At 45.2% G+C, this 19,566-nt stretch overlaps 1 protein-coding gene across 1 annotated transcript in view; it reads left to right on the forward strand.

The window, feature by feature from the left end:
• Positions 1-19,566, forward strand: part of LOC131765760 (acyl-coenzyme A oxidase-like protein) — a 120,647-nt gene that overhangs the window by 10,380 nt on the left and 90,701 nt on the right. The window contains exons 4-5 of the mRNA XM_067008285.1: positions 1,659-1,755; positions 14,401-14,484. Of these exons, the coding sequence (XP_066864386.1) occupies positions 1,659-1,755; positions 14,401-14,484 (181 nt within the window). The remainder of the gene's footprint in view (positions 1-1,658; positions 1,756-14,400; positions 14,485-19,566) is intronic.

The raw sequence follows: 19,566 nt of genomic DNA on the forward strand, positions 1-19,566 counted from the left end.
AGTTTTTAAATAGATTTGCTGCTCTTTGTAGGGTCATTGTTTCAATTCTATGCTAATTTCTGTTTATTACTTATAACTGAATGATGTGAGTGAAACTGAGTGATTTCTAGCCTGGATTTTCTAAGGGGTTTCAGGGTTGGGGAGCTGGGAAAAGCTTGGATAATGATCCAGGGTGGGTCCTTTTCATAACAGAGAAACTTTTTCCTTCCCCGCTGCCACTGAGATAGACCACTTCTCTCACACGTGACCTGTGCATGTGGTTCTTCATGTCACCCTGACCCTAAACCTATAGCTCAGAGACCAGCAGGCCTCTTGCTATCTGCTAGCTCACTGCCATTCCTATCCCGCTTTCCAGATAAGAGCTATAGGTTTTACGTCTCGGTGTACACATCTTCCACTTAGGAAGTGAATTATCACTAGCATTTCCTGAGATCAGTCATCGTTTGGCCCTTGTGCTGTGAGATCTTTTTCTGTGGTTCTTTTCAGTTCCTCCTGCCCAAAGCCTGCATGACTCAGATGCTTTGGGCAGGCCTTACTTGTATGTTCAAATCTGGAGATTTTTCCAGTCTCTCATTTTATTGAAATTGGCATTTTAATTTTCTGTTCTCCTTAGGGAAAATACTGACTTCATGCAGTAATGTTTCTACTGAAATCCCCACCAGTGGTTCTGACTCAGAAAAAGAAAAAAGTAAGAATGGGCCTGTCCTGTCTCAAGATTTTTTTGTTAGGGAGTTTCTGTGACCATCTGGCTTTTTTTTTTTGGTGGGGGTGTTATCTTTTACATTCCAGAATGCACAGCGGATCCTCTTGGATTTTTCAGTTACCTGCAGACTGGATGGAAGAGAGAAAGTCAAGATGGTTCTTGTTTGGTCTGGGGCAATTGGCCAGCAGGTATTTAGGGAAAATGTTTAAATGTGAGATGCTCTGCTGGTCCGTAGGGGCTACGCAGGAGTTTAAGATGTGGACTCTGAATTCATGCAGTTTGTATTCTGCATGAAATAAACTTGACATCAGGACAGTATGTGTAGTAAGCATGTCTTTGGGGGCATCCATGGGGACACTGCCTCCACAATCTGGTCATGAAACTAGAGGACCCAAGAAAGGGCCCGGCATCGTCATGAGACAGTCTGAGTGGGCTGCTGGGGGTCCCTGGGCAAAAGTCTCCTGTTGGGCAGGAATGGCCCAAGTCTAGAACCTTGCCATGCTCATCACCAGCCGGGAGCAGCCTGAGGGCAGAGCAGCCTGGGGCCAACGCCAAGGTTAATTCCAAGGAATGGCAGCTGCAGGTTGCTGGGAGATGCTGCTTCCACGGTGGGTTCTCTTGAAGGAAATTCTAGGTGACAGTCCTGGGGCCACCACACACGTCTCTCCTATCTCCCCCATCTTCCAATCCCGGACACTTGGGAAGAGGAGGAAATGTTTGAGTCTTGTTTTAAGGTCATTGTCAGGGAACCCTTCTTTCTTTCCTTCCATTTTGACCGCCCCCCACAGTCTGTGTCACACACATGGTGGCCTCCTTTGACGCACAGCATCAAACAAGAGCTCTAGAGAGACCCAGCAAAGATGTCTGTTCTGTCAGATCCTTGGGCCCAAAGGCTCCACTCATGGTCACCATCAATCCAACGTCTTAACATCCATTTTGTATCCATTTGTCACAGGTATGATTTGAGTCTGGATGAAATGAGAGCTTTGACCTTTCAGAGAGTGGCGTTTGCCGTGGGTCTACCTCTGATAAAACGTACAATTCAGGATCAGGTAAGTTTCATTGTTCTCTTGGTGTCGTGTGTGTGAGTGAACAGAGAGACAGAGAAGGAAAAAGATTTCATTTTGTTTTGTTTGCTGTTGTGACTTGTGGAAGGAAGCAAATTAATTTTGCCCTGGGTGGGCTTCCCTGGTGGCGCAGTGGTTGGGAGTCCGCCTGCCGATGCAGGGGACGTGGGTTCGTGCCCCGGTCCGGGAGGATCCCACGTGCCGCGGAGCGGCTGGGCCCGTGAGCTGTGGCCGCTGAGCCTGCACGTCCGGAGCCTGTGCTCCGCAACGGGAGAGGCCACAACAGTGAGAGGCCAGCGTACCGGGAAAAAAAAAAAAAAAAAAATTTTTTGCCCTGGAGGAAACAGACAATGTGGTTGGTATGGGGGAGTGGCTCCTTCACCCTCCCTTTCTGTCCCCTCCCTGTGTTAATAACCTCATTGATTGACTTTTCCCGCGCCCACAGGCCAGGGAGTAGGGGAATGAGCAGAGGTCATGAAATATTTGTTCACAAAACAAATATAATTTGGGGTGTAAAACTCAAATATCTGAGAAACGTAGTGAACTAATTTTATGGGCTTTTTAAGCATGTTGGACTTGTCCAAAATGGACAAGTTTGCCTAAAAATTGCCACTCTCAATGCAGTTAAATTATTTTAGTCAATTTAGCCTCATTAAAAGAAAGAAGGAAAGGAAGAATGTGGGATGAGAGGATTCCTTTGTGATGCTAGCATTAGAAGCTCTATATTTTAGGCAAATTTAAGTCAATTCATGCAGCTTCATAGCTTCCTTAAACCTAACACTTCACACAGGAAAAAAATGCCCCCTGGTGAGACCTCTGGGGGAGGGCCCTGAACTGGGGGTGAGCTTCAGTAGATGCTGAGGAGCTGAATGTATTCTGCCGTGAGCCTGGCCCCCTTCCTGCCCGGCATGGTCTGCGGAGGGAGAGGCTGAGGAGTGAGTGGGTGGAGGTCTTTTGCATTCAGGAGACCACGGGGGCTCGTTTCTCTGGGGAGTGTGGATCAGAGCTGGTGGGGGCCTGAGGCCGTGTTTGAGACCAGATCACCACCCACCTACCTACCCCTTCGGTTGGCTGTCTGTCCTGAGGAGGCAGGGACAGAACTCAGCATCTTCTCCCGAGGAAGAAATTACAGGCAGAGCTTTGGCACCTCACCTCCTGGTGAGGTCCAGCAGCCCCTCCAAGGTGACAAGGGCACAGCGTCACCTCAGAGAGCATGTGCAAGGAAATACCCCCAGAACAGGGTGAAGCATGCTGGCACAGTCTGGATAATCATTTCATACCGAGTAGAACATGCTGGCAAAGGAGATGTTCAAGCTAGCAAATTGCCTCTCAGTGAAACATACATTTAGAGGTGAATGCATCCATCCAAACAAACAACCAACCAACCAACCAAACAGCCAACCAGCCAACCAACCAACTAACCAACCAACCAACCGACCAACCAACCAAACAGCCAACCAACCAACCAGCCAACCAACCAACCAAACAACCAACCATCCAACCAACCAAGCAACCAGCCAACCAACCAACCAACCAACCAACCAAATAGCCAAACAGCCCACCAACCAAACAGCCAACCAACCAACCAACCAACTAACCAAACAACCAAACAACCAACTAAACAAACAAATGAACAACCAAACAACCAACCAAACATAAAACCTCCAATCCCTTTTTGCTTTCAGCCACTTTCTCCATCAGAATCTGGCCTCCAAATGTGTCCGGCGTGGGGCTGGCAGGAAGGTGAGATTCTGACATGGGGGCCAGTCTCCTGCCCCCTTAATCAGCCCAACATGTCTAAGGCTTAAGTTAGTGTCAAAAATCAAGACCCGGATGTGAGGGTTGATCCTTTAATGAGGTTTACCAGTTGCAGCCTGAGCCCCCCACGTCTGAAGGATTAGCCTGCATACTCTCGCTACTGATGAAGTGTGTTAAGCCCTGGATCCAATTATCTCCCTGTTTTCACGGCTCCCTCCGTGGTCGTCAGCAGCCTGGACAGCTCTGTCCCATACGATGAGGTGTAATTCCTCTGGGAGGCACAGGATTGGCCCTGGACGATCCCTCCAGCTCATTTCTGTTAGTTATTTCAGCCTGTTTGGCGCTTCTCTCTGTGTGAATTTGCAAAAGCCAACAAACTTGAAGGAGATTAAACCAGTCAGGCATCGGTCACTGTGGCTGCAGGCTTATCTCATGGGGCGGGTGTCATAAGACTCAGCCGAACATCTGCTTGTGAAGGCTCTCAAATTCCCCGCTGTGAACAGCTGGAGGAGCTGTCCACGTCCAGTAATTCTAGAAGTGTTGCATGATTCACCCCACCTCTTCATGAAAATATTGAGTCATGGGCTGCCAGTTCAGAGAGCATTCCAGGGCCTTCCATCTTTCCCTGGCCCTCGTGTCGCTCTTAACTTTTGGGGATGATTGGATAAGCTCCCAGGCAGAGTGCAGCGTGTAACATGTGACGGTGACGTCCTTGAGGACAAACGAGGAGCGAGCCTTATTCATCCCGGGCTCGGTGGACAGCCCACAGGCTGAGAAAAAGCCACTAAGATGTTTCCACTCTGTCTTCTCCCCTCTGTCAAGTGCAGTAGATTTGAGGTGTTTCAATAATCTTAAAAGGAAGACAGTATCTCAGCCTGCCTACAGAGTGCACGCAGATGCGCGCGTGTTCACACACACACACACACACACATGCACATGTGAACAATCTCATTGCACCTTTTCAGCTCCTCCCGCACCTGTTTCCAGCGACATCACATTTGTGCCCCTCAGCCAACTCACTCTCTCCTCTCTCCCTGAGGATTCGGGACTGGGTCCTGCATGGGGGGAGGTCTCGGACTCCTGGAATTTCCAGATGAGGAGATGGAGGGCCCAGTCGGGAGACATCTGCTCTGTGGCAGTGCTGGGACTGGACCCCAGCCCCTCCCTCGGGTGCCTGGTCCCCTCCTCAGAGACACCCTGGAAGCCAGCAGAGGCTGACAGCCTGTACCAAAATCGCCATAACCAGTGACAGCTTACACTTTAACTAAATACATATTTGGTGTCAGTCACAGCTCTGAGGACTTTAAATGGATGATCTCATTTAATATCCCCGACATCCCTAGTGGTATTCCTCTTTTACAGATGAGTAAACTGAAGCTGAGTAATTGGTCAGAGGTCATACCACTAGTAAGCTGTATAACTAGTGGAGCACGGATTCAAAGCCAGGTGGATTGCTTCCCGAGCCCACTCAGATCTGGTGGGTCTCACCCCAGGGTGCACATTAGAACTGCCTGCAGAGCTTTCCAAACTCTTGCCATCCAGGCTTTTGGTCAGGCTCATCGGATCAGCATTTAAACCTTGCAGGTGATGCAGTGTGCATCCTGGCTTGAGTACTGATGCACTGTCCTTCTTTCCCGGTACCCTGTACTGTTTCTCCCGAATTGTTTCTCATTCTTCTGAATTGTTCCCATTCAGCACTTCGTCTGTCCCAATCACGGTGCAGGGCTGGCTCATAGGGAGGCTCCATCCCAACATCTCCTTTTCTCAGGAGGGAGCCAGTGGGACTCAGGCTATTCCTGACCAACTGTAGTGAGCAGTGGGGACAATGGACAACGGATAATGAAGTTCCCCACTCCATCCATGACTGCTTACTGCCCCAACCCTGTCCCCAGCCATCTTCTCTCTCATCCTGAGCTCCTCTTGTCCTCACCCCCATGATCCACATGGGCTGTGGGCATGGTAGCATCATTACGGAAGCCAGTGGTTCTCAAAGTAGGATCTGAGGACCCGTGGGGGCACCCACGATCCTTTCTGTTACTATCTGAAGAGTAGATGTCCAACTCCCTGCGTGCACGACGCCAGGTTTTCATGAGCAGCTTCGACCAAAACAACATATGGCTACAGACTGAGTGCAGAAGCAGACATGAGAGGCCAGCTGTCTTTTATTAAGCCAGATGCTAAAACAATTTGTAAAAATGCAAAACAATGCTGTTCCTCTCATTGATTTAGTTTTTGGCTTGAAAATTGTGGCTATTTTTCATAAGAATTATGTCATTTACATTAACATGTAATAGGTTTATTAGTGTTATTTTTAAATGAATAAACATTTAAAAAATTCTCAGCTTTAATTACTACTAGTACAGTAACTTGATAGATACAACCTGCATAAACTAAAGCTCTTTGGAATCAAAGATAATTTTTTTTGCCATTTAAAAATAATTAATCAATTTATTTATTTTTTGTCTGCGTTGGGTTTTCGTTACTGTGTGTGGGCTTTCTCTAGTTGCAGCGAGCTGGGGCTACTCTTCTTTGCGGTGCACGGGCTTCTCATTGCGGTGGGCTTCTCCGTTGTGGAGCACGGGCTCTAGGTGTGTGGGCTTCAGTAGTTGTGCCTCATGGGCTCTAGAGCGCAGGCTTAGTAGTTGTGGTGCACGGGCTTAGTTGCTCTGAGGCACGTGGGATCTTCCTGGACCAGGGCTCTAACCCGTGTCCCCTGCATTTGCAGGCGGATTCTTAACCACTGTGCCACCAGGTAAGTCTGGAATCCGAGATAATTAAAAAAATTTTTTTAAAGTAATTAATTAATTAATTACTTTTTGTCTGCATTGGGTCTTCGTTGCTGTGCACTGGCTTTCTCTAGTTGTGGCGAGCGGGGGCTACTCCTCGTTGTGGTGTGTGGGCTTCTCACTGCGGTGGCTTCTCCTGTTGTGGAGCACAGGCTCTAGGCACGCGGACTTCAGTAGTTGTGGCACACGGGCTCAGTAGATGTGGCTCACGGGCTCTAGAGCGCAGGCTCAGTAGTTGTGGCGCTTGGGCTTAGTTGCTCCGCGGCATGTGGGATCTTCCTGGACCAGGGATCAAACCCATGTCCCCTGCATTGGCAGGTGGATTCTTAGCTACTGCGCCACCAGGGAAGTACCAGAGATAATTTTTAAGAGTATAAAGGGGTCTAAAGCTTGAGAACTGCTGGTCTAAATCATCTGCTGTTTTCTCAAACCACCCATCTCAGATCAGCTTGGAGGGGGATTGGCAGCTTTATATTTATATTATATTTATTATACTGTAATTATTAAATTTCCATCAGAATTTAAAAGATAGTGTCAGTTTGGGATGGTTTGGGGTTTTGTATTTAGAGAAATACTGGGGTGGGGGACGGTGATCAGATCTGGAATGGAAAAAGATTTGAAAGTCAGCTTCCCTTAGGAGGCATCAGGGAATGGGGAACGTTGTTGCTTTCCTCATGAACCCCTGAGAAAAGGAGCAGCCTTTCCCAGGAAGCAGTTACACTGAAGCCATTGGCATGTTGCAGAAAAGGAGCTGAGCAGGGGTTTCACCAAGAGACTGAAGCCCCATCCCAGGACTGGTTCCTGACCTACTTTGAGCTCTTGGCTCCAACACCCTGGCCTTGGCTCTGCTCTTGGTCCTCTGGCTTCTGTTTGTACTGGGACCCAGGCTTTTCCTAGTGGGCTGGACAGGCTGCCCCTGGCTCTGCCTTGTGTGCTGCTGCCTTTGGCAGGAGGCCCTGTCCCAGCTCTGGCTCCACGACTTGGACCTTGGCCACTTGGCCAGAGCTCTGGTCGGGTCAGCCCTGGCCCTGTGGGATGCTGTGGAGGATCTGAGCGGAGATGACAGGATAGGGGGAGGGCCTGTTTATAGAAGTTCCTCTGGGTAGATTGGCACCTGGACTGAGTTGTCATCCATGACAGCCACAGGGATTACTTGAAAGGGCGTGCCAGGGAGTGAGCTGGGACCTGCCTGGGGACTCCAGTGCAGCTGGAAGCCTGGTGCTATGTATTTACTGCACTGGAAACCATTCTGCATAATGGATACTTCTCATTTTAAGGCATAATTATTTTTCTTGCGTTGAAATATTCTGTTAAAAATAAGAATAATGATTACTTGTTATCATTTGCTAAGTCCTTTCTATGTGCCAGGCTAGGCGATTCATTCATTTTACAATTATTTATTGAACACCTACTATGCGGTAGTTCAAGAGGCAGTGAACAAAGCAGGTAAAAAAATACCTGCATTATGGAGCTTACATTTTAGGGACGAGGCAGGCTACAAACTAATGAAGTACATTTATGTCAGATGGTTGTCGATGCTGGGGATAAAAATCAAGCATGGTAAATTGGGAAAGAAGAAGTAAACCCATCTCTGTTCAAAGATGACATGATCTTATATGTAGAAAACCATAAAGACTCCACCAAAAAAACCGTTAGAACTGATAAACAAATTCAGTAAAGTTGCAAGGTACATAATCCATCACTCTCTTCAATTAAAATTAATGTAAAATAATGCATTTTTCGTCCACAGCAAAGTAAGCTCATGCATCAGGCTGGTGATGTCAATACGATGCATTCATCATTATGTGTTGTCAGTATTGATAAATTATGTGATTACACTAATAATCAGAAAAATTTTCAAGGCAGCTAGGAATTTGGTATGAAACATGCTGCCAGACAAGAGGCATTAAATTTAAGGCAAGAATTTGGAAAATCCGAAACTGTCAAAACACTGCAGTACTGTTGTGACAGATGAAAAATATCTTTGGGCAGAGCCGTGGGAATGTCACCTTTCATCCTTCCTCTCTTGGGCTTTCCTGGAGTAGTCAAGGCCCCTGGGGAGGGCAGAAGTACAATGGCCACAGACAGCCTTTGTCACAGAACCCTCCCAGCACTCTGCTCAGGGATCCCACCCTGTGGTCCCAGGAGAGAATCAGCAGAGGATAAGGAACAGCAGAGAGCAAGAAGAGTCAGACGTGGGGGCCACAGTGGGAAGTTTGGATTTTTTGCCAAGGTAAATGGAGTCATTGGAGGGTTTTCTCAAGGGTGGACGGGGAAGAGGAAGAAGGGAAGCACAATGTAATGCTTATTTTAAAAGTGTTATAGTTCCTTGATCAAAATTTATAAGTTGATTAAAAAAACATACATGGAAATGCAAAAGGCCTAGAATCATTAAAGCAATTCTAAAAAAGGACAAATTTGGAGGACTCTCCCAATTTGATTTCAAGACATTAAAAAGCTACTCCAGAGTATGTGGTATTGGCATTAGGACAGACACATAGATTAATGGACAGAATGAAGAGTCCTGAAGTAAATCGACACCCATATGTGCACTTGATTTTTGGACAGTGTTACCAAGGCAATTCAGTGGGAAAATGGAAGTCTTTTCAATAAATGGCGTTGGAACTACTGATAAAACTATAGAAAAAAATTTAACCTTGATCCTGACCTCACACTACACACACACAAAATTTGAGGTGTATTGTACACCTGAACACAAATTCCACAATTACAACGTTTGTACAAGAACAAAGGAGAAGGCAGAGGTTTCTTAGAGAGGACCTTAAAATGCTGAAAGTGTAAAAGAAAAAAAACTGATAAGGTAATCTTTATCAAAATTAAAAACCATTGTTCATCCAAAGACATCATGAAGAGAATAAAAAGATAATTCTACAGGACTTGCCTGGTGGTGCAGTGGTTAAGAATCTGCCTGCCAATGCAGGGGACACGGGTTTGAGCCCTGGTCCGGGAAGATCCCACATGCCGCAGGATAACTAAGCCCACACGCGACAACTAATGAACCTGTGCTCTAGAGCCCTTGAGCCACAACTACTGAGCCCATGTGCCACAACTACTGAAGCCGGCACACCTCGAGCCCCTGCTCTGTAACAAGAGAAGCCACCGGAATAAGAAGCCCGCATACCACAACAAAGAGTAGCCCCTGCTTGCCGCAACTAGAGAAAGCCTACGCGCAGCAACGAAGACCCAATGCAGCCAAAAAAAAAAAAAAAAAGGCAATCTACGAACTAGGAAAGAATATCTGCAATGCATATATCTGAAAAAAAATTATGTCCAGATACGAAGTATTTGTACTCGGAACATATAAAGAATTCCTAGAGCTCAGTGATAAAAAAAAGACACACAACCCAAGTTAAAAAATGGGCAAAATCGGGCTTCCCTGGTGGCGCAGTGGTTGAGAGTCCGCCTGCCGATGCAGGGGACGCGGGTTCGTGCCCCGGTCCGGGAAGATCCCACATGCCGCGGAGCGGCTGGGCCCGTGAGCCATGGCCACTGAGTCTGCACGTCCGGAGCCTGTGCTCCGCAACGGGAGAGGCCACGGCAGTGAGAGGCCCGCGTACCGCAAAAAAAAAAAAAAAAAAAAAGGGCAAAACCCTTGAAAGACACTTTGTAAAAGAGTCCAAATGGCCAATAAGCATGTAAACATGTGCTCAGCATCTTTAGTCATTGGAGAAACGCACATTTAAACCGTAATGAGGTGATATTACAATCCCTCGAGAATAGCTAAAGATGGGAAAGACTGACAATATTGATGAGGATGTGGAGCAACTAGAATTCTCATGTATTGTTGGTCGGAATGGAAAATGGTGCAGTCATTTTGCAAAAGTGTTTGGCACTTCCTTACAGTATTAAACATAAACCTACCCTTCAACCAGCGGTTGCATTCCTGGGGGTTTACAGAAGAGAAATGGAAACACATATCCACAAAAAGACTTGTGCATGAATGCTTGTATCAACTTGATTCATAATAACCCCAAGCTGGAAACAACCCAAATGGCTCTCGTCAGAGAATGGCCAAATTGTGAAATGCTCACAGATGGAAAACCACTCAGCCATAAAAAAGAATGAACTATGGATACAGAAAACCACACGAATGCCTTATCTGCCTGGAAGAAGACAGACATGAAAGAGTACATACCATACGGTTCCATTTGTGTAAGTTCAGGAACAGGCAAAGCTAGTGAATGTTGATGCAAAGAGAAGAGTGGTTGCCTGTGGAGGGCAGGGACTCTGAAAAGGAACAAGAGGGTACTTTCTGGGGGGCATGGGAACGTTCCATGATCTTAATTGGTGTGATGGTTACATAGGTAGATAATGGACCAGAGCTCATGCATTTATGCTCTGTGTATTTCACCGTATATAAGTTTTACCTTAATAATAAATATTAGATCCCCATGCCTGATGTTTGGGGCAGAGTGGAACAGGAGGCCAGCTGGGAGGTGGTTAACTATAGTCCAGGTGCAAGATGATGGTGGGAGGTGTTAGAAGTGGCCAGAATTGGGGTCTCTTTTGGAGGGAGGGTCAGGACTGGACAGCCCGGTAAGCAACAGTCTTGTTTAGAGCAGGCCCCAGAGGACTGAATCCTTGAAGCCTGGAAAATTTATTTATTCTATTTGTATATTTTACTCTGCTTCCTTCTCTTTCTAAAATAATTTAAGGCTCATTGTAAAAAAGGACATGTATTCAGTAAGACTGAGATGATGTAACTAAAATAGGGAAATTGAAACTAGAAGACAGAAGAGGCAAATATGCCAGTTTGGGGACTGACGTTAGAAAACGAAGATCGGGAACCTGTTTTTGCCCAGTTCCTCTTGGTAGGGCTCCTAATGGAGGCCCACTGATGGGCTATACAGGGGACAGCAAGGGTCTTTAATACCAGAGGGAAGACAGCTCAGATTATAGATACCCAAGCAGTGTTGAATCCAGTTGCTTTCAGTTGAAGAAGAAGATTTGTTTTTTAGAGACTCTCTGGGCTTATAAAACCAAAAATATACATTCTTGTAAAATTTGATTTGTAACAGCATATTACATCATGAAGGTCTGACACATCAAGTGCTCCACAAAGAAATGGGGTTTATTGTAGGGAAAACCACCTTCCTTCTGTTTGAGACTGAATTTATTAAGCAGAAATGTAAATAGCATGGGGTATAATTTAGGATAAAATACAAGTTTGAGTATATTCTCCATGTATTTATGGAATCATTATCATTAAAAATTACTATAAACTAACAGTCTGATATGGGAATTGAGTTTGGCTTGAATATATTAAATCTAAATGAAGGCAGCTATTGATACAGTAGAAATACTGCAAAAATGTAGGCTGAAAAATGCATTAATTATTGGTTGATCATTATCAGTATGGGCAGTTCAGTATGCTGCCAGTTGAATGTGAGGGGAACCTTGTCAATATTAGACATTCTTTTTTTTTTTTTTTTTTTTTTTGCTGTATGCGGGCCTCTCACTGCTGTGGCCTCTCCCGTTGCGGAGCACAGGCTCCGGACGCGCAGGCTCAGTGGCCATGGCTCACGGGCTTAGTTGCTCCGCGGCATGTGGGATCTTCCCGGACCAGGGCACGAACCCGTGACCCCTGCATCGGCAGGCGGATTCTCAACCACTGCGCCACCAGGGAAGCCCTAGACATTCTTTAAGAACAATTAGTGAATCGGAAAAGAAAGAAGAACTTAAGAGGGCATTTACGTGTGGAAAAGATATTTAAAAATATATGCTAGTAAGGAAATCCATCAAATCAAGCCTCATCTTAGTTCTGGAACTTTTGCTTGACGTCTTGAGATGGACCAGCCCAAATGAATGCTTAAATCAACATCACAGCATTAATGGGCATTTGCCCAGTGGATCTAATAGCAAAGATCGCGGTCCTGTGCAGAGACTCGGGAAGGAAAAGAACTGTCACGAACAATTTATAATGCTCCAGGATGGCTACATTTGGGTTTGGTTCTTTAGCAAATGTGACTGCAATTTATTTCAAACTGGTGAGTAAAAATGACCACAGTTGGATACCACCAACGACAGAGTCATTCTCCTGCATCCACAGTGTAAATGGAGAGAATGAAATATGAAAGAAAGCATAACTGGTTGGAGATTCTGAGGGATTTACTTAGTCCTGATGGTTAAGGTTTGGCTCCAGCAGAGCAGGTGGTTTGAGGGGAGGAGGGGGTTGCTGGAATGAGGTGGGCTGGGGTGACTGTCGGCCAGGTTACCTGGACACTGGGGCGTGTTGGTGTCAGGTGCTCTCTTGCGACAAGGCTGGTGGTACTGGCCACCACAGCCCACCCACAGGGGTGGGCTGGCCATAAAGATTGGACCACCCAGGGTCCCGGGGCTCCCTCCAGCTTAACAATGAAGGGCATTGAGGGCTGGGGACAAGAGGTCCATTTGAAGAATACAAAGATCTGGTTTCTGGCCCTTTTTCTACCACTTTACTAGGTGACCCTGGTTGGACAAGTCTTTTGACCTCCCTGAGCCCAGACTTTTGCATCTGTGACACGGGGTCAGCACTTCCTGCCCTGCTCAGCTCCTCCTGGAGGATTGTTGTGGGGATCTGCGGGACAGAGGACCCAGGGGCCCTCCATGAAAGCCCCCGAATATCTGCTACAGTTGTTTTTTATTATTTGCTGGGAACGAACCCTCCCGTGTGAGCGGATACTGGAGCCAGGCAGTGGTACGTGCTCCAGCCTTGGAGGAGTATTTTAGGAAATAATCAATACAAGATGCACTGGGCTTGAGCCACGATAAGAGTCATAAATCTTGACAGTCTGCTGCTTGATAAAATTAATAATGCTTGAGAGAAACATTGTAAAAACCTAAGGGAGGGAAAGCAGAGTGTGTCTGGGAAGGGAGTCTAAGCCAGTGTGGAAACTGAGAGCCCTCCAAGGAAGCTTTGCTCCTCCTGCTGCTGGTGGGGAGGTTTACACGCGCACGCGCACAGGTACACACAGGCCTACACGCACCACACACATACGCACTTGTGCACATGGGTAACAAGCACCAGCTTTGTTGGCTGTGTCTCAGAAGAGACAGTGAATCAGAGAGGCTAGCGTCCATCCCAACAACCAATAAGTGGAATTTACACACTCAGGGGCCCATTACCTTTGGAAGAAATGCCACCTGCCTTTGAAATTCTAAAATAAAACAGCGCCAGTGTTCTTGCCCTCTCCCACCTCTCGCTGGTGGAGAAGAGCGTGCTTGCGTAGCTTTGGGATTCGAGGCTGCTGTGCGCAGCAAGGGAGAAGAGGGTAACCAAGGGGGACCGGACCTCATGGTTTGTAATCAAAGCCCTGAGATGCTCTGTGGTTAGAAAGGAAAGTGAAGAGAACTGCTCTTCCTGTGTCCGGAATGTTCCCCAATCTTCCAAATCCTCTGTCTTGGAAGGTCGTCCAAGACGTCAAGATTGTCACCTGGACTTGTGGCAGCGGCTCGCTGTTGGCGGGAGCGTCGGTGCAGAGATGCTGCAGGTCTGAGTTGCTATGTAGAACCGTGGTTAGTGGGGAGGGGGCCCAGGGACAAACTTGGTTAAGGCCGCGTGAGGCCAAAGGGGAGTCTGCCAGGGGCTGGCCTCCATGCATATGCAGTCGGCTTCCTGTCGTGTGAGAGTCTTTAACTACTTCGTCTGTGGTCAGAGCCCAGACGACCCCATTAAAAAAGGATGAACAGATGCTCACTACCATATATAAAAGAGATAAACAACAAGGTCCTACTGTACGGCACAGGGAACTTATTCAATATCTTGTAATAAACTATAATGGAAAAGAATCTGAAAAGAAAAAATATATATATATATGTAAAACTGAATAACTTTGCTCTACACCTGAAACTAACACAATATTGTAAATCAACTATACTTCAATAAAAGTTTTTTAAAAAGGGATGAAAGCATTGGCTACTGTTCAGTAGAGTGATGGAATTATTTCTTAATTTAAAAATTTCTTTTGCTGTGTTGAATCTTTGTATTGTAAAAGTAACATCTGCTTATTATTTTTAAAAATGTTAATTTAAACGGTCAGAAAAAAACCGTAAGGAAATCTTGACATTGGGTCTGTCATGTTTTCAGGCAGAGAAAACAAAGAATTTTGTCAGTTGGCGCCTGGTCATTGGAGAAGTCCTCTCCATATCAGACATGGCCACAGGAGTAAAGGTGAGAGACACTGGGCAGCCTGCCCTTCATGAACTGATGGTTTTGAATGACAAGGAGTAAAAAAAAAAACAACAAAAAAAGACTCCGTAGGCATCAGTCTATTCCTGCACTAGATGTTTATAAGATGGTACACCTTTCAACCCATCCCCCTGACTTCCTCTTCAACCATTATACTCAATATGTATTTGTTTTTCATTGCTTTTCTTTTTGTATGGCTTTTTTGCATTTATGTCAGTCTATTTCCTTTCTTCTCATTTTATACAAACAGTATCGTAGTCATTTGTGACATACTTTCTTCCCTTAAACATTATCACTAAGATTGATCTATATTGTTGCATGCCACTGTAGTCATTTTGTTTATTTTTTAAAAAAATCTTCCTATTTTGAAATAATAATGCTCACAGAAAGTCACAAAAGTAGTACATAGAGTCATGTGAACCCTTCACCCAGTTTCCTTCAGTGGTGATATCTTATGTAGCTGTAATGCAGTATAAATCAGGAAATCAACATTACTACAGTACTGTTGACTGTAGACCTTATTCAGATTTCACTAGTTTTTACACTCACTCAGCTGTGTGTGCGAGTTTGTGTGTGCGTGCACGTGTGTAGCTCTATGCAGTTTGGTCCCATATATAATATCGTGCAACCACTACCACAATCAAGATATAGAGCTGTTTCACAAAGGAAGTTACAGCCGTGCCCATTTTCAACTGCATCCAGCCCCTCCCCCATCCCTGTCCTTCGGCAGCCACTAATCTATTCTCCCTCTGTATGGTTTTGCCATTTCTAGAATGGTGTATAAATGGAAGTTCATTAATTTTTGACTACAGAAAGATATTACTTTGGGTGAATGTGCCACAGCACTTGGAATTCTTAGACTTCTCCATTTTTGCTGATCAAATGGGTATAAAATGGCATTGCACTGTGGGCTTGCTTTGCATGTACCAGCTCACCAAGGATGGTAAACAGAATAGCTTGAAAGGTGTGACTGCCATGGCCCCTCCCTGTGCCCTGAGCCTCCTAGCAGGCATGCGGCCCTGCATGTGCCCTCTTCTCCCTCCCTGGACACCACTGCATCACCAGATCAGTCCCCACATGTAAATATCCAGTCCTGATGTCCCCAAAGGGGAGAAATTGTAATTAGAAAATGATGAATGAATGATCAGACAAGAAACCAGGTCAATCATTGATGAGTCCAAGATGGAAAGTCTTTCTGTTCTGCAGTGTAGACATTTAAAAATGGGAAGGAATTAAAAACGAAGAAATCTGTGAGCACGAGCTGGGGTGAGGGCACCCACCATTAGGTCCTTTGGGGAAAACTGGCTTCCCTATGATTTCATCCAGGCAGGGTCTCTTCTCTCTGGGATGGGTTGGTTGTGGCTTCCAGAGAGAAGAAAGTCAGCTGAGATGCAGCAAATAGATCCTCCTCTCAGAAATCCTAGAGGGTCCTGGTTCAAACCCATGATCCTCCGTTGGTGCTTTTACCATATGCCCACACCTGCCTTCTCTTTAGCAAGCCTCCTGTGGGCCGTGACCATGGGGAAGTCTTCATAGGGTGTTGCAGCTCTCTGGGTGGGGAGCCCTCTCCTCTGCACCTCCAGGGTCTTGCACTGAGCCTGGTGCACAAAGTTGCATAGCGAATGTTTGAGCAAATGAGGGAGGGGCAGCTTGTAGTTTCAAGCAGGAATTAAGAAACATTTCAACCCATTGCAATATGTGGACCTTATTTAGATCCTGGTTCAAACGACAGACTGTAAAGAAAAATTAGATGTCAGTTGGGGAAATTTGAAATTGGATATTTGGCAGTATTAAAGAATTATTATTATATTTGAGGTGGAATAATGGTTGTAGGGTCATGCTTTTAAAAGAGTCTTTAGGGCTTCTCTAGTGGTGCAGTGATTAAGAATCCACCTGCCAATGCAAGGGACACGGGTTCAAGCCCTGGTCCGGGAAGATCCCACATGCCGCGGAGCAGCTAAGCCCGTGAGTCACAACTGATGAGCCTGGGTGCCACAACTACTGAAGCCTGCGTGCCTAGAGCCCATGCTCTGCAACAAGAGAAGCCACTGCAATGAGAAGCCCACGCACCACAATGAAGAGTAGCCCCCGCTCTCCGCAACCAGAGGAAGCCTGCGCACAGCAACAGAGACCCAAAGCAGGCAAAAATAAATAAATTAAATAAATAATTTTTTTAAAAAAGAGTCTTTATTTTTTACAGATGCATAGGAAATACTACTTACGGATGAAATGACAGGATGTCTGGGATAAACTTGGAGCTCGTCTGGGGTATAGAATGGGAGAGTGAATTGGGGGAAAAGATGAATAAAATGTGTCATGAGCTGGGCATCACTGAGTTCATGATACTCTTCTATTTTGTTTGAAATTTTCCACAATAAAAAGCTTTTTAAGAAAGTTTTACTCCTGAGTATCCTAGAAGGAAATTTGAATAGATTTAAAGGACTGGATCTTTAAAAATGCTTCTCTGATCACATCAGTCTCAGCTGAAAACCCCTTCCTGTTATGCTTTAGAGAAACCCTCCAACCCTTGACATGTCTCACAGGTTCTCGTGTGGTATGGCCCTACACTCACATATCCAGACACCTTCTGTGCCACGTAATCCTGCCCGGGAGGTCTGCTGTCTTGGCCTTCTTTCAGTCCCTTGTTTCCATATTTGGACCACTCATGCTATCATCCTAGAATGATCTTTTCCCCTCTTTCACCTGCCTGACACCTGCTCATTCTTCAAGTCCCAGTTCAAGTGTCCTTCCTTCAGGTAAACCTCCCTCAAGCCTGCAGTTGAAATCCCACCTACGTGTTGTCATCTGTCTTTGTGCCTTATAGTATTCTGTCATGGCATGTACCCATTTTTTTTTTATGATCATGTTTTTTGGGGGGAGGTTTAAGATCAATTTTTATTGGCGTATAGTTGCTTTATAATGTTGTGTTAGCTTCTACTGCACAGCAAAATGGGATTCTGCAATATATGCAAATCAATCAATGTGATGCATGTGATACACAATTAACAAATTGAAGAATAAAAACCACACGATCATTTCAATAGAGGCAGAAAAAGCTTTCAACAAAATTCAACACCCATTTATGATAAAAACTTTCCAGAAAGTGGGCATAGAGGGAACCTACCTCAACATAATAAAGGCCATACATATATGACAAACCCACAGCAAACATTATTCTCAATGGTGAAAAACTGAAAGCATTTGCTTTAAGATCAGGAACAAGACAAGGGTGTCCACTCTCGCTGCTATTATTTAACATAGTTTTGGAAGTCATAGGCATGGCAGTCAGAGAAGAAAAAGAAATAAAAGGAGGGCTTCCCTGGTGGCGCAGTGGTTGAGAGTCCGCCTGCTGATGCAGGGGACACGGGTTCGTGCCTCGGTCTGGGAAGATCCCATATGCCGTGGAGCGGCTGGGCCCATGAGCCATGGCCGCTGAGCCTGCGTGTCCGGAGCCTGTGCTCTGCAACGGGAGAGGCCACAGCAGTGAGAGAGAGGCCCGTGTAACGCAAAAAAATAAATAAAAATAAAAGGAATCCGAATTGGAAAAGAAAAAGTAAAACTGTCACTGTTTGCAGATGACATGATACTATATATAGATAATCTTAAAGATGCCACCATAAAGCTGTTAGAGCTAATCAATGAATTTAGTAAAGTTGCAGGGCACAAAATTAATAAACAAGTCTCTTGCACTCCTATACACTAAAAATGAAAGATCAGAAAGGGAAATTAAGGAAACAATCCCATTTACCATTGCAACAAAAAGAACGAAATACATAGGAATAAACCTACCTAAGGAGGCAAAAGACCTGTATGCAGAAAACTGTAAGACACTGATGAAAGAAATCGAGGACGACACAAACAGATGGAGAGATATACCATGTTCTTGGATTGGAAGAATCAATATTGTGAAAACGACTATACTACCCAAAGCAATCTACAGATTCAGTGCAATCCCTATCAAATTACCAATGGCATTTTTCACAGAACTAGAACAAAAAATTTTACAATTTGTATGGAAACACAAAAGACCCCGAATAGCCAAAGCAATCAACCTCCCTGACTTCAGACTATACTACAAAGCTACAGTGTTCAAGACAGTATGGTACTGGCACAAAACCCAGAAATATAAATCAATGGAACAGGATAGAAAGCCCAGAGATAAACCCACACACCTGTGGTCACCTAATCTGTGACAGAGGAGCCCAGGATATACAATGGAGCAAAGACACCCTCTTCAATAAGTGGTGCTGGAAAACTGGACAAGTACATGTAAAAGAATGAAATTAGAACACTCCATAACACCATACACAAAAATAAACTCAAAATGGATTGAATACCTAAATGTAAGGCCAGACACTGTAAAACTCTCAGAGGAGAACATAGGCAGCACACACTCTGATGTTAATCGTAGCAAGATCATTTTTTTTTAAGTTAATTAATTTATTTTTGGCTGTGTTGGGTCCTTGTTGCTGTGCGTGAGCTTTCTTTAGTTGCAGCGAGCAGGGGCTACTCTTTGTTCCTGTGTGCAGGCTTCTCATTGCAGTGGCTTTTCTTGTTGTGGAGCACGGGCTCTAGGCATGTGGACTTCAGTAGTTGTGGAACGCAGGCTCAGTAGTTGTGGCGCACAGGCTTAGTTGCTCCGTGGCATGTGGGATCTTCCTGGACCAGGGCTTGAACCCATGTCCCCTGCATTGGCAGGCGGATTCTTAACCACTGCACCACCAGAGAAGCCCGCAAGATCTTTTTTGACCCACCTCCTAATGAAAATAAAAACAAAAATAAACAAATGGGACCTAATGAAACTTAAAAGCTTTTGCACAGGAAAGGAAATCATAAACAAGACGAAAAGAGCACCCTCAGAACGGGAGAAAATATTTGCAAATGAAGCAACTGACAAAAGATTAATCTCCAGAATATACAAGCAGCTTAATATCAAAAAAAAAAAAAAACCCAAATCAAAAAATGGTCAGAAGACCTAAACAGACATTTCTCCAGAGAAAACATACAGATGGCCAACAAACACATGAAAAGATGCTCAACATCACTAATTATTAGAGAAATGCA

This window comes from Kogia breviceps, chromosome 11 (genome assembly GCF_026419965.1).
Source record: "Kogia breviceps isolate mKogBre1 chromosome 11, mKogBre1 haplotype 1, whole genome shotgun sequence".
NCBI lineage: Eukaryota > Metazoa > Chordata > Mammalia > Artiodactyla > Physeteridae > Kogia > Kogia breviceps.